The following is a 19,754-nucleotide window of genomic DNA, read 5'->3' on the forward strand; positions in this document are numbered from 1 at the left end:
CTTGTTGATTGGTACACGTCCTTTGTCGATTTACTATGTACCGTTTAAAGAAAATCAGACACTAATTTTGTAGAGGAAGTTGGGAGGGGACAAAACCATTACAAGGAGAAAAAAGACAAAAAACAAAGGAGGTGATTCATACAAACATTATGGAGATGACCTTGAAAATTTTCGGTACTTGTCTAAAATATAAAACACACTCGAGAACTTATATTACGAATACCCGGTTTTTCACGCTGTCTATACCAGACAATAACCTTCCGACTCGTTGAGAAACCACATTATAGCTTTTTTTTTTAATTAAATATTTAGTTGGTATTTTGTTCAGGTTAGGCTATTTTAGGTTACGCGCTCTGGGTGGCCCCCTTCCATTATTCTTTGTGGTAGTTTTCACTATTTTGTTTTATTTCATTAGCATTTACCAAACTTCACTTCTCGAGTGTTTTATATAATAGACAAGTATAAATTTTTAATTTATTTTCTAGTAGTCTCACCCCAAACCAAGTTATCTTAACGTGCCTGTTTCCGTACAAATAAAAAAGCAAAGTTAATAAAGAAGTGCATCAAAAACAGAAAAAAAGACAAATGTAGAGAAGGATCTAAGGAGTTCGCGAGAAAATGTGCAATTTCTCTCAGTATTTTTATTTTAGCAATCAAGTTTTATGTCTGAAACCTGGTTTTACTACACTTACACTTCTGATGTTTATGTATTGCATTGATATATTACGGTCAAAGAGGACTTCAAGAAAAATTAGTAATTGAGAGATATTCTTAACTAAGATTCTTAGACAAAAGAATTAAGAAATGAAATACAGCAAAAAGCTACAATTAAGTTAAAAGATATCAAAATAATTCATGTTTTGAGTCATAAGGGGTCCATATTTTCGAAAATAAGATCAAGTAAAAAGCCACCAATGAATAAGTCAAATTTGTAAAATGTCTATAAGGAGACGGACAACAGAAGCTAAAAACCACTTTTGAAAACTCGTACCAACTATAGACTTCAGTCGTTCACTCTGTCTCTCCCTTCTATACCATTTTACAGCTAACTTTTCCTATTAAGCATAAAAAAATGTACTATTCAAAAGATTGTAAGACCAAATGACTGTACACGAGGAGGATACGAAAAATTCCCAAGATAAGGAGGAATCCCAAGAATAAGGCTACTTTGTCTCTTTTTTGGTTTCTCCCACTTAAACTTTGACTTTTTGTTCTGATTCTTTAGGAAAGACTACTCAAACACAAGGCTCTTATATTTAAAGAAGTATTTTTAAAGAGCTTTAAGACTTTAGCCTAAAGAGCGAGGGGAAAGGAGGGGAAAGCTCCACTCATATACGAAATAATTTATGTTCGTTTTTAAGTTTTAATGTTGCTCCTTACTTTTAGTTGAAATTCTTTTTTTCCTTTTAATATCAGTAAAAACGGTGAAGCGTTCCTGTTATGATGATATCATATTTGAAACCAGACTGTAGTGTGTCAGAGAAGCAGGTAGATTTTGGAGAATAGAAATGATGTCTAATACTCTTGGACGGTGGCACATGTCAGAGAATCAGGTGCATTTTTCAGCAAATAAATGAATTATAATACACCTAGGTGGTTCAGAAATAGCCCCCCCCCCCACCCCACTTTTCATTTCTTCAAGAAATAACAGTTTTCATAAATGTGATAACAGGACTGAAACACAAATAGTACGACCTTTTCTATATATTCTATATATATATATATATATATATATATATATATATATATATATATATATATATATATATATATATATATATATATATATATATATATATATATATATATATGTATATATGTACAATATTATACATGTACAAATCCAGACCAATTATCCGTTTGAAAGGACAAGACTGTTTTACCGGTCTGTCATCTTTAGCAAGGGACAAGATGGCATGACGCAGACTCCAGACAAAAAGCATGCAGCAAAAAAGACTTTACTCTGTCTTCACACAGAGGCGTGTTCCCTAAAAATACACACTTTCTGTGATCCATGCGTTATCTGACGCTCGTTCCTTTGCTATGACGAATCGACATATGTGTTAAATTAAAATATCTTAAACCATCAATTAAAACACATGCAGTAAAAAATCTAGTTTAAAGTTAAAAGATGATGGTAACGATAAGATATTTAGGGTCCATTTTCGCAAGGATGAGAGAGACATGGAAGTTAGCCATCCACGTTAACCTGTGGATTCAGGCTGGATTTGTTCAACTAAAGTATGTTTTTCCTTCCATCCTCCTCTTATCCATCTCCTGTTGAACTTGACGAAAAGCTCAAGTTATATTCTTTCTTGAAACCAGGGTAGAACTGGATACTTCCACACTGGTTGTTTCCACAAGGAAGGGAGGAAGGAGAGGAATATGAGTTCAGCTGCCATTCTCGTGAAAATAGGCCTTAGCTGTAAGATGTAAGTCAGGATATATAAACATCGTGATTACGTAAATCCTGATGTAAGTTATTTGGTTATAAAAGCAGCACACAAAAGGCTAAGCTTGCGAATGATTTTGCTTATTCCCATTTATATCTTTTGCGCTTTAACGGATGCACGGGATCGACTTGGTTTGGCCGGTTTTTGCTGCATCCGTCATCCATGGTCCGTTTTGCATGAAAAACGGACCTGCGTGAACCAAGGGTTAACATGCATTGGTTTAGAATGAACATTAACAAAAGGCCATGCACAGATGAAGAATAAGCTACCAAAAGTTTTGCGAAAAGCATCCGAAAATCCATGAAAAGAAAACGTTCTTGGAAAGCGTGAGCCACTAGTTGTTGACCGGTTCTTGGCTTCAGCGTATTGATTTAGGTGCTGATCATAAAAACGCCGCTTTTTATCTAATAAAAAAACAAAAGGCAGACAAATAATAGAAAAAAAGCAACACAATACGAAAGAAAAAGCATTAAATCATAAGGAAAAGCCAAAGAGAAATTCAAATGTTAAGAATAGTTACTGACACATTTCAAACATACTAATTTAAATGGAACTAAAATCTAATTTATTGTTATGAGGTCTTCAGTTGTTTTCATTGATGAACCATAAAATGACAGATAAACCGGTATACTTCAGAAAAGAAAAAAGATTGTATCTTGCATTGCTTCCAAATTTATATTTATCTCCAAATAAAGTTTACAGTAAGAAAACGGATCCGACGAATTTTCCTTAGTCGTATTGAGTTAACATTAGCACAAATAACGAAGTCTGAAATGGCAGTAAATCTAAATTATAATCAACGGAGTGTTCAAGTAATAAAGCATTTCAAAGGGAAGAGGTAAATTACTGTATTTCCCTGTCAAAAAGTAAAATTTCATTATTCTGGTACCGTATTTTGGTAACACAATTGTATTACTCCTTGCTTTTTTAAAACCGCTTAACTTAACACTAAATAATATACAGCGACCAATCTAGAATAACATGGAAATGCAAGCTCTGGCTAAACAGATAACTTAATTTATTTCTAGACCTGATTGGTTCATTAGAAGGGACTACTAGTACAGTAAGAAGCAGATTTGAGTCACAGCGTCTTTCACAAGTAAAGCTTCTATTACTCTGTTGCATAATATAATGGAAAATCAAGACTGGGGAGTAGAGTAACAGCATGATTATCAAACAATTCATGGCAACGAACTGTAAGTAAGAAGCACTCGGTCCAACAGTAACCAAAACTCTAAAAAAAGGAATTTTGATAACAATTAATATATATAAAGGATTGTTTTTATGCTGATTCCAAATAAATAAAATGCACGAAGTCTAATGTTGCCCATCAAAAATATGAGCCTGAGAAAATTTGACACATTTTCTAAAAATAGCGGAAGAACTGCAAGTTATCCAATTTTTCCATTGTTTACATATAGTATTTATTTCCGGGATATTTTCCATGGAGAAGCTTAAACAGGGGGGGGGGGGTGGATTTCCCAGCACGACTTGAAAAAAGGCCAGAAATTTAATTTTAAAAAAAGGGTTTTTTCAACCCAAAGTAAGGAGCAACATTAAAACAAAGTTAAACGCTATAGTTAAACTTTTCTTTAAAAGTTCGCAATTCTCCAATTTAAAAGTTCCCAGCTCCCAATTCTTTAAGAACGATTCCTGAAACACAGGCTATTGAATTTGAATAAGAAGTATATGAAGGGGCAGCCCCCTTCATATACGGAGTAATTTCTGTTCCTTTTAAGTTTTAAAGTTGCTCCTTAATTTTAGTTGAAAAACTTGATCTGTGTTGTTTTTTTTCGTAAGAGTAGAGTTAAGGAGTGACAAAACAAATGTTTTACTCATTGTTTCTCTGACTGTATAGCGGCAACAAATCGACTGCTATACTTTTAATGTGTAGATTCATTTTTTATATGCATTGTGTAAGTATAAATCTAGATTAAAGACAGAAATGAAATTACAAGAGAAATCTTAATTCTGACTAACGACTAACAACTACTCCCAATCGAATCAGAATTCCCAAAAGCGCTTCTCTGGGCATGAGGCAGCAACTCTTTTATCGCAAGGATTAAAAATGAAATATGACATTTTAAGAATAGAATTGTCCCTGGATTTAGAAAAATATACCTTTTTTTATCTTAATTTTTTTAATGAAAAAAAGTCCTTAGCTCCCTCTCCATTTTAGTTAACTGACACCCCTATCCTTTGGCCCTCTCCTTTAGGCTATTAGGCAAACACTTTCCTGTCTGAAAAGCGTAGTCGTTACTTATATTGTCTTCTCCTACTTCTCAAAAGAGAGCGATGGATCGAAGAAAGAAATTACGAGCGAAATTTTGACTGGACGGAGATAGGAGATGTTTAAAAAACAGACCACATCCATATAGAAAATTAAAGATAAAAACACAGCTGCGGTAGTCACTTCCAGTACAGATAATCTCAAGGAGCTCTTCAAACCCTAGTGGATACGAGCTACTTATGTGATCGCATAGTGATGGCAAATTTATGTGACAAATAACTGTTTTCTCTGCTCGGAGTATTCAACAGATAAAACTTTTGTTCGATATAGCACGTTCTAAAAAAAAAAAACAGGACAAAGATTTAATCACCGAAAACATAATTATTAACTGAGCAAAAAATAAAATATTTAGAAGACAGTGTAAACACAAACTGAGAGTCCAATATTTCTGGAGCACTGGGGCCGATCTATGACTTAGAATAACTTTTCGTTTTCATAAAGAAACAGTTTTATTTCAGAAGACAGATCTCCATCTCTTGCCAGCTAGGACATTCTTAGTTTTGAAACTAGTAAAGTTTTGAGATAATTAAAAACAAAATTAGAACTTACCATCAATAAGAACTTCATAAGCTTCTGAAATCTCTTTAAAACGAATAGTAGCTTCTTCCTGATTATCTGGATTTTTATCAGGATGCCATTTCAAAGCCAAACGACGGTACCTAAAATTAATCATAAGTTTCTCTGAATACTTCCATTCCTTTCCAATGAAAACATTAAAAAATTGCAACAACATTTATAAATAAATAAGGAGCAGAATCACGAGATTCGGGATTCCGACTTGCACTGAAGTCCAACTTTTAGATTTTTGAGGTCATTGAAGAGTATTCTGAGGCTAAATTTACAATGTGTCTGTCCTTAAACAAAACATAGTAAGTACATATTTCGCAAATGGTGTTGATTTCACAAAAACTAGCATTAGAAGGTTTTTGCAGTCACTATTTTCCAATACGAGGCAGAAATAATAATTTGAGTCACATAAAACATGACTTCCAACTTCCACTAGTTATACTAAGAACCTACGAAGTTGTTGATGAGACTTACGTATATCGGAATATAAAATTCCAGAGACAAGACACAAGCAAGTACATGTTTCACCAAGGATATTTAACCTCCACCAAAGTTGGAATGATTGGAGAGCATTTGTGAAAATGTAGGTTTTTTACAACGTGTTGATTCAAAAAGTTCACATTGTGATTTAATCTCTATATTTGTAATTAGTGACTTCAAATCTCTTAAATACCAACTTCGGTAGAAACCCAATGCCATTGTAAAAGTTGTGCTTATTACGTGCTGGGTAAAGATAGTCTTAACCTTGCGATTGTTATTAGCTTCTGCAAAAACAAAAATTTTGGTTTTTGTGCAAATTGGAAACTCATCTCATAATTCTAACTGGCGGGGATTTCAGATGGGGAATTGTGTGGTCACCTTCTTATTGTAAAATAAGTTACCGTATAATGATCTTAATATTCCAGCGTGCAAAATTAATTTATTCATTCGGCGAGAAAAGAACTGTCCTAACGCTAAGCGTCGATGTTTCACTTTGATAAGTGAAACATTTATTGGTCAACAGAAATACATTCTGTTTGTATGCAGCTAGAGTGGATCTGCGGTATCCACTTTAGCTTTAGGCTGCTACAAGCTGCGAAAGGTATTTAACAATATTTCTACAACTGTTCATTGTCATTCCAACATTTTGTTTTCATTCATCCGTTTTGCGTTTCTTCACATTACGTGCCTGATTAATTTCTGCACTTGAAAACGAGAGAAAAAGTTGAACAACACAGGGACAAACATACAGATGGTTAATTATAAAAAAAAAGAAACAGCTTCATTTAAACTCGTGACAATAATACACCCTTTTCAATGGCCAGACATCTAAAATTAAATTCTAACTTTTTTATTGGATCCACTGAAGGATACAATCTCAGATTTGGGGTTTCTGCGGTTTTGAAATATTTTTTTCTAAGACTCATAAATAAGAAGTATCAGTCGAGCAATTACGACTCAAATAACTTTATTAAAAACCACCCAAAGCGTCCTTTGTGCAAACCTAACGATGGCTAATGTTATGAGGGACATAATAACATATCACGGTTGTTCATTTTCGTTATCAGGCTGTTTATACATAATTGACTTCAAGTTGAATAGTTACTTGATCAGGAGATTTTAAAAGATTAAAATATTCTTTAAAGATTAACATTTAACGTTAAATCTTCAATCTGTGTACTTTATTTTAGTAAAAACCAAGGTTTCATATTGAGGCTTGCTTGAATTGGTCCATTCAGAGACTAAAATTACCAATTCTGATGGAATATTGAACTGTTGGTTCAGCTTGTTTTTTGAAGCAATTTTGATTTGACTATAATGATTTTCAGTCATATTTCAACGTTCAAAAAAAGTCGAAACAACCGATAAAGAGAAGCATATATTTCAAGAATGATATTCCTAAAATACAAGATTGGGAAAGTTAGCTGTTTGTAGTTAGCAGTGTCAATACTGTGCAGGGAGTCACCACTGTTGACTGGAGTATACTACCAGGTGCTGAACGACACGATGTGACCAAGATTGGCCAAAGCTTGGACAAAACCGCCCCGCAACTAAAGGTTTGGAGAGTTCTTACTGTCCGGTTGAAAGCTGGCTCAAGTACTTTGTGCAGACTCGACAATACGTTATTGGTCTTGCATTGCCTGCATTTGTGAAGCAGACGTTTTGTATTAGACTTTATGAAGTCTTTCGGAAGGTCATCTCATAGGCTGGAAAAAGGAAAACTAGGTGACAAGAATTCATTTATTCAGGTAGGAAGGATGGGGCATGTGGAGTGAATCAGAAATCTTCCAAGTTTTGTTTACGCTGGGGAGGCCTTGCCTACAGAATTCTAAATGCCGACTTTACGATTAAAAAGTGCAAGGTATCAGAGATATACAGTTGCATATGAAGCTGAACCAGTTGACGGTGACATTAGGGACTTCACGAATTTTACATACAGTTAGAGAAACAAAAGAACCCAGGTAAAAATATGCCATTTTATTCAGTGATTAAAAAACCCATGTGAATCCTGGGTACGGAAAAATGGAATCACAGAAATCCATACTGGAGAGTAAATTCCAAAAAACAGGTGGATATGAAACTGGAGAATATAATTTATAAGTGCAGAAAATGCGCGGAGTGACTTTAGAAAACAAGCAAAGTAGAAGATGTCTTAGGTGGGAAAGTTAGAAAAGTAGATAGAAATATTACCAATAAAGCTTGAAAGGGTTTTGTAGAAGAAAGAAAGGTTTTGCATAAGAAGTTCTTGAGTGATCTAATGAGAATGAAGAAAAGTAAGGGAAGGGGAAGAGACATTAAAGAGTGAGTTAAGAAAATTTGAAATAGAGGCTAAGGACAAAAAAGCACAGGATCTGGAAGATGTAGCCATGCAGCATAATAGTAAGATATTGTATTGGCTTGTTAAGGAGCTGATGGGAGGTAGTTACTCCGAACTTGTAATAGTTAAGAGATATCTTAAATAGTAATAAAGAAAACGTTTATGAAATATGACTAGAATATCCTGAAAACATGATAACCGTGACCTAGTTGCAAAATATGATATAGAAAATGAAGAGGCAATTCTCAACAATTTTGTTGAGAGAACAATTATATAGTGAGAATCAGTCAGCGAAAGTACAGAAAAGATTAAAAAATAATAGGGTTTCAGGAGTTGATAGTATAAAAAATTTTTTCAAGTACAGTGGATACAAAGTTAGAGATGATGTACTGAAAATTTTGAACGGGACTCTTGATAAAAGTGAAGTTTTTAGCAATTAAAAAAAAATTCCTTAGAAAGCAAATTAATTAGCATGACTATGCTAACTAGACTAAGAGATGCTCTAAGTAAATTTAAGTAAAAAACAGTTTCGCTTTGGGAAGGACGGAGGATATTTTCCCCAGATGCCTTTGCTTAAAGGATTTCCCTTTTGGCCTAATTTCATTGATTTATATAGATTATAGTCTAGCATTTGATTCAGCTGGTAGGAAAGCTTTAGCGACGGTCCTATTCTGGTATGGCATACCATATAAGCACGTTAAAGTAATTAGTGTAGTTTAGTAAAATGATAACATCAACAGGAATCTCTGCCGGTTGCATGCAATCCAGAAATAGTTAGATTTATCATAGTAGATATCCAATTTTAGGAACAGGTTAGGTTTTCTTTTTTGTATGGCTTCAATTGCAATTCATAGTTTAAATTCTTGCTTAAAAGCATGCAACATCTTTGGATCTGAAACCAGGTTTGTCCTACTCTAAGAGAATGGGTAATATAATAATGGTTTTCAGTTTGGGGGGCAGACAGCACGACTTATTTGCGGCAGTTTTTGCTGGTTTTACGCTTGACTTCATTGTTTATCGTGACTTTTGTATGTTTTATGTTTCAGATGTTGATTCATAACAATTTCTTTTTTCCAGCTTTTAAGTTCGCTCTTTACTTTTCGTGAGAAAACATTGCTTCTGAAGTTTAGCTTGGAGTAATCGTCGAGTTTTATTTACCGTAAAAGCGGTACTTTAGCGTAATAAGTGGAGGAGGAGGTGGTGGTGGTAATGAAATTATACTTTTACAAAATAAGACCCATTGTTATGTTTAAAATTGCCCTTAATTTTGTTCGAAAATCTTTTGCATAATGAAATCGTCCATGGTACGGCATGTAGACTAAAGAGATTTGAAAAATAACAAATATATATATATGTATATATATATATATGTATATATGTATATATATATATGTATATATATATATATATATATATATATATATATATATATATATATATATATATATATATATATATATATATATATATATATATATATATATATATATATATATATATATATATATATATATATATATATATATATATATATATATATATATATATATATATATATATATATATATATATATATATATATATATCAAGGCCGTATCCAGGGGGGGGGGTTACCAGGTTGGAACCCCCCTCCCCCGAAATTTTTGGCCGAGTCGAAAATAAGTCGAAAATCAGTAAAACCTAGGTAAAAATCAGTAAAATTAGTCGAAAACTGAGTCAAAAATTAGTAACCCCCCCCCCAAAAAAAAGTAAAAAATTAGTAAAACCCCCCCTGAACAAAAATCCTGGATACGGCCCTGATATATATATATATATATATATATAGATTATATATGTTCACTCCAAATATGTAAAATTTATCCTGTTTAAAATTATATGTTGTAAGTGTCTAGCATAAGACAACGTGTGTAATTTTACAAAAAGGAGAAACGACCTCTGAAAAAAGAATGTCCTTGACGAAATCACATGACTAAACTCGGTATGTTTCATAACTCTAGAACGGAGATTTCAGCCCTATATTTACTCAAATATAAATTATGTTACGTTTTTTTTTTAACCGGATAATTTAGAATACAAGTTCACGCACTTTAGTATTACAGGTGGATAGGGGGGTTGAGGAGAGTCCTGCTTTTTTAGAAAAAAATTATATTAAATTTATCAAGGATCCCTCCATACTTTTATCGAAAATGATTTGTTTTGTTTAATCAGACTCAACACGGCAGTGAAGGACATACAAAGAGGTTTGAAAAGGAATCGAAAACAAGGCTTGGAAACAACAGCTATACACGCTGATTCCATTTTTGTTAAACTTACTCAGTTTCAATCTACCAGTCAAAAGTTCTTCACATTTGATTTTTTTTTTTTTGTGGATTCACCTCTCCCCTCCCCCAAACAAAATGAAGTGCAATCTAGGAAAAAATTAATTTATTAGACTAAACAGTATCTGAGACCAAACTGGATAAAGATGACAACATTCGAAAACATTGGACAACAAAGAAAACGAGATAGTTCCCGGCCAGTGAAAAAAAAGAGAAACAAATTGTGGCCGAGACCTCTGATCAACTATCGTCAGCGGAAAAAAAGGAAAAGGTAGATAAAAGTCCAAGGACAATTTACATGTTTGCCTTTTATATTATTCAGTGGATTTTACTCCCTTTTTTACTGCGTGTTCTTCGTTTCCCAAACAAAAATTTTGCTTTGGATAAGTTAAAATCATGATTTCAAACTATCAAGGGGCCTTGTATAAACCCTACAGTCTCTGAGGCCTTGTACTGTGGGGACGTATCTTGTCCATAAAAATATATGCAGTCCATGTGAAATTAACCATTAATAGACAAGAATTTAAAAGCTTCATTTGACTCTTGTTGATCAAAGAGATCGTGGTTACGAACTGTAAGTAAGGAGCAACTTGTGATAATAATACCCGGACCTCCAAAAGAAGGAGTTCTGACAACAATATATACATCAAAAAGAGATTTTTAATGTAATGCTACATTTTACATTTTTATTTATTACTCAAACAATTTTATAGTTACCTATCAAAATTAATGAGTCTAAGAAAATTTGTCTGATCTTCGTAAAAGGTGAGAACACCCCCAAAGAAGGGTGGTGATAAACATCTTGATAAACATTACATCTTCAAATTCAGCCTATCGGAAAATATTGCAGAGCTTTCAAGCCTTTATCTGAGAAAAATGCAATATTTGCCTTTGTTCCGAAAAGCATAATCATGGAGTCCATATTGTCCATCCGTATTTATTTGTTGTTGATTTTTCCCCAGAAGTGATCGCATTTAAATAATGGTCTGAAAATACCGGAAGGGAGATCATTTGACCGTAAATTGAAAATTCTAGTGCCTTTTTCAAAGGCACTAGAAGAGATTGTGCAACAGCGAATTGGCATTTTCTGTCACTTTGAGGCACAAAACAATAATTTGGCCCAAGGAGAGTGAGACCAATATCTAGTGAAAAATTCTAAGATACTCAATCGATTTAAAATGATCGAAAAACGGTACTCTTTTCAAATACAGGACACATGCGAGAAGGGAAATTTGGTTAATGCTAATGAAAAAAAAAACAGGATGAAAATATAAGAGTTAATGAACAAATTTGGGCTATATATTTGCATATTACGGGGTGGGGGTAAAGCATAGCAAATATTAGATACGTAACCTAACCTAGCTACCTTTTAGTCCCCCTAAACCCCAATAAACTAAAGCTTAAATCTGTGTCACGGACTGAGCAATATCTCACTATGCAGCGGAAACCTGTTTATCAATACCGACTTTGAGATGTCAATGCAGTCTTTCTTGCATGTGTCCTGAGCCGCGTTTTCAGGCTCAGTGGGTTCGAACACGGGTTGGTCTCGTCTAGTTTCAAGTTTCTAGTTTTTCGTCTAGTTTCAGTGGGTTCGAAGTTTCAACCCCGTGTTTTCCTCGAGAACCCGCTTGGTGAAAACGCTTGATGCACTAAACGAGAACAACCCGTGTTCACGGCTCGTTCACGGGTTGTTCACGGCTCAGTGGGTTATCAATAGGATACATTTTTTCCTTGACTTTATTTCTAAATTTTTTCAAACCGTTTTATATCATTAATTATCATATTATTACAAGTCCATAAATGTATAAATAAAATACAAATAAAATGACAAATAATAACTTAAAACTCATAATTAGAATAATTTTTTCCTTAACTTCATTTCTAAGTTCTTCAAACCTTCCTGAGTCATTAACCGTCATATCATTACTACTCCATAATTTTATTCCTCGATAAACAAAGGAGAACTTAGACCTTTTGGGGATGGCAATTGGAGCAGACAGTGCCTTACTTGTTCGAGTATTATAATTGTGGCAATCAGACCTAACCTGTAACATGCCTCAGAAGCATAAAGGTAAATTATTATTACTATACTTAAACATAAATAACTGGTGATAAAAATCCCGTAAGCCAGCAGCTGGTACAATTTTTTGTCTTCTATACTCCAATGTCACAGAATCACTATAAAATTTATTGCAAAGTAAACGGACCGCATTATTTTGGAAAACTAATTGGATTAATTAGCAAAAGAAATGAAGGGGGAGGAGCCTGAAGTTAGGTGGGGGAGGGGCCTGAAGTCTCGACTGAAAATTCTGAGATACCGAATCAATTTCAATTTAAAAAAAAACTACATTTTGAGCTTCCCAGTTTCAGAGGCAGTAATGCTGCGAAGTGGCGCATTTTTCCTGAAGATGCAAGTAGTCCATAAAGCTTACGTAAAGTTTTATTTTCCTTAGCTGATTCATTCACGGCTTGATTAAATCAATTATCGTGGTGTGTAGAAGAAGAGGGAGAGTCTGAAACCCCAAAAAGCAAGTTTTTATGCTCCAATTTTCTAACCCTCATTGGGCCTTGAGAAAAATACAAAAAGAGGTTTAAGAAGGGGGGGGGGGTAAGATTAATCTCGAACCTTTCTTCATTGCCGTGAATATTTTCAGACTAAGCCTGTAATAAGGGTGCTGCAAAGTGATAGCTCTCCTTCTATTGCAGAGACATATTTTTTTTATGTGTAGCATAAAAGATATAGCTTCCTTCTAGTTTCAGAGGCTATATTGTGTGGCATGCCATTTGTCCCTAAACATAGATGGGTTCCGTAAAAGGGATTTTTTTTTATAGAACAGTTATCCAATAAAAGCTTACGGGGATTGAGTATCGCATAGTTGCATACCCTTATCTTCGATGTTGGCCAACGGATCCTCTAACGTGAAGGAGGGAAACCTAAGCCTCAAACAAGCGTCTTAGGTCTATGTTTTGAAACTTTCGATAAGAGGTGCCTCATATGAACTCGGAACCATATCTATTTGACATGTGGACTATTTAGAACAAGATGGTCATCTAAAAATTTCGATTCGATACATTTGGGTAAAAGAGGCCATATGGGGGGGGGGAGGGCTGGTTGCCCTCCGACCACTTCTGACTCTTAAAAACGAGCTAAAACTTCCAGTTCAATAAAATATGGTTCCTCCAAAGTTTATACAACCAAAACTTCCATATAAACCTGATATGTGCCTGAGACACATCTTACAACCCTTGTCCCGGGCTCTGGGGTTTTGTCAATCCTAAAGGCATTGCTATAAGATCTTTGAACTATTTTGAACAAAATGGCTATCTCAAAAGTTAAATTGGATGTATTTGGGGAAAACGGGGCGTGGGGGACTATTGCTCTCCGATCACTTTCAACTCTTTAAAAGAAAAATATAATTTCCAATTTCCAATCAAATGAGCCTCATCGATCGTTTATACGGCCACCTTTTCCATGGAAACCTTACATTCCCCCGGGGCATAACTTACAACCCTCGCCCCAGGGCTCTGGGGGTTGTATCAACTCCGAAGGCATTGTTATATAACCTTTGGACTAAATTGAAAATAATGGATATCTCAAATTTTCAATCGGAACAATTTGGGGAAAAAAGTTAATGGGGGGGGGGGGCTGTTGCCATCTGATTGCTTCTGGCTCTTAAATTGGGGAACTAGAACTTCCAATTGCCAATTCAATGAGTCTCCTCCAAAGTTTATATGACCATTCCCTTCCATAAAACCTTGTTTGCCCTCGGGAAACAACTTTCAACCCTTGACCCCGGGCTTTGCGGGGCTGTGTCAACCCCAAAGGCATTGTTATATGATATATGGAGTATTTTGAACAAAACGGCTATCACAAAATTTCGAAAGAATTCATTGGAGAAAAAGCGCGTGGGGGGGGGGGGCAATAGTTGCCCTCCGATCACTTTTGACTCTTAAAATGGGAACCAGAACTTTCGATTTCTAATCGAGCGGGCCCAATCCGAAGTTTATACAACAACCCCTTCCATGAAAACCTTAGATACCCTCGGGGAATTTCTTACAACACTTACCCCCAGTGAACATCTTACAACACTCCCCCCCCCCGAGATCTGGGGGGCTAGGGAACTCTTGAGTTTTTGCTACATGATCTTTATCATGCAGCACTAGGAGACCGAGCTTTGCTTGTGAAGGGAATTATAGATATAAAAACGATATTCAGGACGACCCCCTCCGAAATGTATACCCCCTATACCCTGATTTACATGAGAAAAACTTTTGCGTAATTTTTACAATTCATTTTTTTTTTTTTTAATATACAAAGGGGAAGGTAATTTTAAAACTCGAGGAGTAGATTTTCCCTTCCAAGTGACATCCCTGGCAATTTTTAATTAATTAAAGGTTTCTGCCTCAGTGATGTCAAGAATTGTTCAGATTTTCTGGATATCCTTTGTCAAACAATGCCCAACGGATAAGTTAATAATTCTAACTTTAACGTTTTGAACACATTTAGATTTAAAATGTGGTCACTATTTAAATATAGGGAATAGGCTGCTATATAATGTTACACAATCTGTGGTGACTTGTCCGGTATCTCTACTTAGACAGCGCTATTGCGCTGACTACGATTTTTGTTTCGACTTTATGTTACCCGCTGATATCAAAGCAATTTATTAATAGAAATTGGCTAACCCAAAAACAAATCAACTTAATAGAAAATAGTACTTAAATACATCACCTATATAAGTTAGTGCAACAAATTAAAATCCATTCAAAATTACTTATGTACTGCATGGTTTATGTACAATGGGTTATGTACTGCAGTATTAGGGGTGAATCTAGCTGAAAAAAACCGAGTGTATATGGCATTTACCTTCGCTCACCCGAAATCTTGTTTATGCCATACTACTGCCGTCTACAGCAGCTCATTGCTGACAATTTTAGTAAAAGCTAAGCAGTAAGCACCAGCACTTATATTTATGATTGTTTAACGTGTGTTTATTGTTTACAATGTATTACGTAATGTTTTTAAATTCACCAAGTAGCGTCTTTGTTAAATAGTTACTGTTCTCCAATACCGATTGAATAGTACCTACTTCAAAAGCACCCCCTCTTGCCCTACCTCCCCCAATAAAAATACTGTAGCTACGTCTCTGAAGACGGTCGACCGGAGGTCTCAACCGAAATATACGCATAGTTCTCTTCTATATTTCACTAGCTGTTATTATTCTCGTTTTCTCTTCTTTACGATTTTTTTCGTTTTGCCATGCTTAGCCAGTTTTGTCTCAGAAATTACTTAGAGACATAATTAATAATTAATTAGAAATCTAAAAAGAAACTTAAACATATGATGCTTGCAGCAGTTGTTACATTCTAGTAAAGAGCGAACAACCTACCGTAGCCGAAAATTACAAACAGAAGTTTAAGGATACGGTCTGGCGACAAATATTTTCCAATTGACTTTTATATAGAAATATTATCTTTCTTTCAGATTCAATTAAACAGTAACTTATAATTGCAAAATAAACATTCTTATAAATTCTTAAATATTTCAAACAAGGGTTCGAAATCCTTCAAACATGAAAATTTTGAAAGAGTCTGAAACACTCCAATTAAAATAAATAAAAAATATAAAAGTAAAAAGTGTAATCACTCTTGTCGAAAACCCTTGACTATTATAAACCCCTGTTTTAGTGTCCCCCACCCTAAATAAAAAGGAAAATCAAGTTTGTGCCTAGTTGTCATTGATGTGTCTCCTCTCTTGCCCCAGTAGAATTGTGAGAGAACTAAAATGAACTAAAATGAAACATTTATAGTGGCCATTTTTAACTAAGAAAATAAATTGCAACAAAGCAAAAGGCCTCTTTCATGAATTTTGTAAAATAACAATTTTGTGTGTGTTCAAAATAACAATTTTGTTCAAAATAAGGCCAAAAAGCTGCAGAGTGTAAAATCTGTCATACCCAGTCTATTTTCCATGGTTAAAAACTCTTTTTCCAGGTTTACAATCCCAGGAAACTATATAAATAGGAAACTATACAATTAGTTTCCCAGGAAACTATACAAAAAGTTTGAATAACTATACAAAAGTTGGAAACTATACAAAAAGTTATCCCAGGAAACTATACAAATAGTTTCCAGGAAACTATTTTCCAGGTTTACAATCCCTCATTTTGAAAACTTCCACGCGACTCCCTTATTGAAAATGCAGCCTTGTTGCCCTTGAAACCATTGGGTAAATATGATCTGCAAAAACAACGTATACATTTTCCTGGCGCAAAAAGTTCGCTCGTCTGCCTAAAAGGTAATGCACCTTCGCTTCATTCCTAGGTAAAACTATCTAGCGATGTAGACCACAGAAAAACAATTTGCACCCAGGTTATTAAAATAGCGCATCTCCATTACCTCAGGAACAGCTTGGGGGGTCGAGTTAGGTATAATTTTGATTGCCTGAATTAATAGTTTCTTTCAATTCATTTCTACCCCTCCTCCCAAGTCAAATTCAAAGTCCACTTGACCCTCCAGAATCCATGGACTCATAAAACAGAGGTTCGACAAAACACCTTAAAAAAGTTTCCCTCTACCCCTTCTTCTCTTCATGATTCAAGGCTCACTCTCTCCCCGAAAACTCCCAGAAATTTTAAGCTGCTTCATCCCCAAAGCCGTTTCCAGAACATTGCAGATATGATATTTTGATCCAACACCATAAGGAATACAGGGAGGGCGTTTAGTAGAAAAGGGAACGGGAGGGAGGCTGGTTGCCGTTCAGTCACTTTTGGTCCTTGAAAAGGGCACTAGAACTTTCAACTTTTAATTGAATTATCCCACACCCAATTTTCTACAGACAGCCCTTCCATGCGTGGTGACCCCATCCATCAAGGGGGGGGGGAGGATAATCCTAGGGGAAGATAAGCCTTAATCATTTCCCGGATGTGGGAAGGGGGCCAAGCCATGGGCAGATATGACCTAAAAAAGTGATAAAAAGATTAAACAAACTTACGATTTTTTAATATCTGCCTGAGACGCGGTTCTAGTTAACTCCAGTATAGAGTAAAAATCTCTCATGCTTTCCTTAGCGGTTTGTCTCTCTTGACCTGGAAAACATGACATTTTGGCATCTTTTTCGGTAGTAGTTTTAATGCTTCAAATTTATACTAGGTCAACTTAAATATAGTAACAAATAATGTTTAGATTAAATCAACGTTGTTTACGATAAACAAGAGTACAAGAAATAGTTGCCATTTTTCAACAACCTATTTATCTAATAAACATGTTTTGCTTCAACAGAAAATAAGTTTAAATTTTATTTGAAAAAGAGTCATTGACGAAATCTTCTTATTTTATTTAAATTGGCCTAATAAAAATAAAACCGGCTACTGATTTCTAGTGTGTCTGAATCATGACGTTTTTTCCTGTAAAATGCCACTTTAACATTTATCTCTATAAAAATCATTTAATATGTGTCACAAGTTGTACATACAAACGCGTATCTGAAACAAATTAAAGCAATTTTTGGAAACCAAAAATTATCTACTTGTCTCCAAATTGAAGCTTGTCCCAGCGCAATCGTATACCTTCTACGAAATTGGGTTGATCGTTGGTCTAGTACTGTAGCACTGACTGAATATCAATTTAAGAAGACAGTTGATAAAAATATTATTACTATATTGAATCTTGTCAACATTACCCGATTTTTGTACTTCCCGATTTCCACATTAATATTTCAATAGAAGAGAGGCAAACTTCAAATTGTAACAAAGAAAAGCAGGGAAACAGAATTAACAACAACATACGATAACTAAGTTGTGACTTCACTCAAGATACTAATTTTTCTCTAATGCTCAACGAAAATATTAGTATCGCATCAAAACAGAATTATAAAGAGAAGAAAAATAAATACAATGGACACAAACTGACGGAATAATGCTTCATAGAATATAGCCAAACTTTGTCTATAAAGAATTTAATTGAAAAAAATTATATGTGATTACAAGTACTTTTCTGTTCATTCTAAATACGTAATTTTCCATACTAGGGAGGCAGGGACTTTCTCAAAGTTCCTTCCCTGTCGTAAATCAATTATGGCAAAAAAATTTTGGATGGCGTTTAGGACATTCTGTGATTCTTTTATGTAAATATTTTTCAGATGAAAAACATCACAAGGTACAAAATTCTAATTATAGCGATTTCTATCCTGATAGTAACAGACTAGCCTCATCTCTAGTTAGTCTGTGAGGCTCTAGACTCACAGACTAACTTATCTGAAAAGTAGTATTAAATGTTAGTAGTCGCGCTGCGGAGTAACACTACTACTTTCGTTTTTTTTTCTTGATCAGCGTTCTGAAAGACGCTGTAGGGAAGTGATAAAAATTAGAAAAGATTTGCATAGAGATCGAGAAACAAAGAAGAAAAATCCCTCTGATTTTTGCAAAATTTTTAGATTTTGTTTTTATTATTTCCTTTCCCTGTCGTGAAGCGATCATGGCACACAATAACTCGGGTGCCGTTCAGGACATTTGATTATTTTATGTCTATATTTTTAGACGAAAAAGATCACGAGCAAAAAACATCTATTTACACCTCACAAAAGTTGACATTCAAGGTTGCCTCACAGAGTAGTTCTTTAATTCTGAATAGACTATCTAACATAATAAGGCAGTTGTAGATAAATTACATACAAATAATGATTAGCGTAGTATAGAAATTCCTAGAATTATCTTTTTTAAACAATTTTAATATCCATGTACCAAGTTTTTAACTATCATCATTGTTATCGTAATGGATATTATAGTGTCGCCTAAGTGCTTTAAAGTTACACACTAACTTACCTTAAGTACTATTAAATGTTAGTAATTGTGCTGCAGAGCAACAGTCTTTTAACTTATCTGAAAACACAGTAAGTAGTATTAAATGCTAGTAATTGTGCTGCAGAGCAACACTACTACTTTCGTTTTTTTTCGTGATCAGCTTCCTAAAGCATGCTGTAGGTAAGTGACTAAGCTTATAAAACAAGATTCGCATAGAGATCGTGAAAGAAAGAAGAAAAGTTCCTCTGGTTTGCAAATTTTTAAGAAAATATTTTTTTAGCCTACTAAATAGCACAAAGAAGAGGGTAGACGAAACAGCCCTAAAAGCACACTTCTTTCTTAACCATTTAACGTCGGACCAAAGCTAAAAATAATATTCTATCTTCGACACCTGAGATCGAAAATGCTCCTTATCTTCAAGATTTCGAGGCAATACTTCTGGAAAGCTTAAACTTTAAAATCTTAGAATTGCAATTTAATTGATAGTTTTGATCTTGTTCGACATTTCTATTCTGTTATTGTCAAATT

At 34.5% G+C, this 19,754-nt stretch overlaps 1 protein-coding gene across 4 annotated transcripts in view; it reads right to left on the reverse strand.

Annotated features, from left to right (window-relative positions):
* mrj (DnaJ heat shock protein family (Hsp40) member B6 mrj) overlaps positions 1-19,754 on the reverse strand; it is a 117,127-nt gene that overhangs the window by 40,523 nt on the left and 56,850 nt on the right. For 3 of the 4 annotated variants that reach the window (XM_089093414.1, XM_089093415.1, XM_089093418.1), the window contains 3 exons: positions 17,420-17,513; positions 5,293-5,402; positions 2,723-2,857 (listed from right to left, as the gene is read on the reverse strand). In XM_089093414.1, coding sequence (XP_088949540.1) covers positions 2,723-2,857; positions 5,293-5,402; positions 17,420-17,513 — 339 coding nt within the window. The remainder of the gene's footprint in view (positions 1-2,722; positions 2,858-5,292; positions 5,403-17,419; positions 17,514-19,754) is intronic. The other variant, XM_089093417.1, reaches the window with a different exon arrangement.

The sequence above is a fragment of the Artemia sp. Qi Xiang Cuo genome, chromosome 8, assembly GCF_049724085.1.
Source record: "Artemia sp. Qi Xiang Cuo chromosome 8, ASM4972408v1, whole genome shotgun sequence".
Taxonomy (NCBI): Eukaryota; Metazoa; Arthropoda; class Branchiopoda; order Anostraca; family Artemiidae; genus Artemia; species Artemia sp. Qi Xiang Cuo.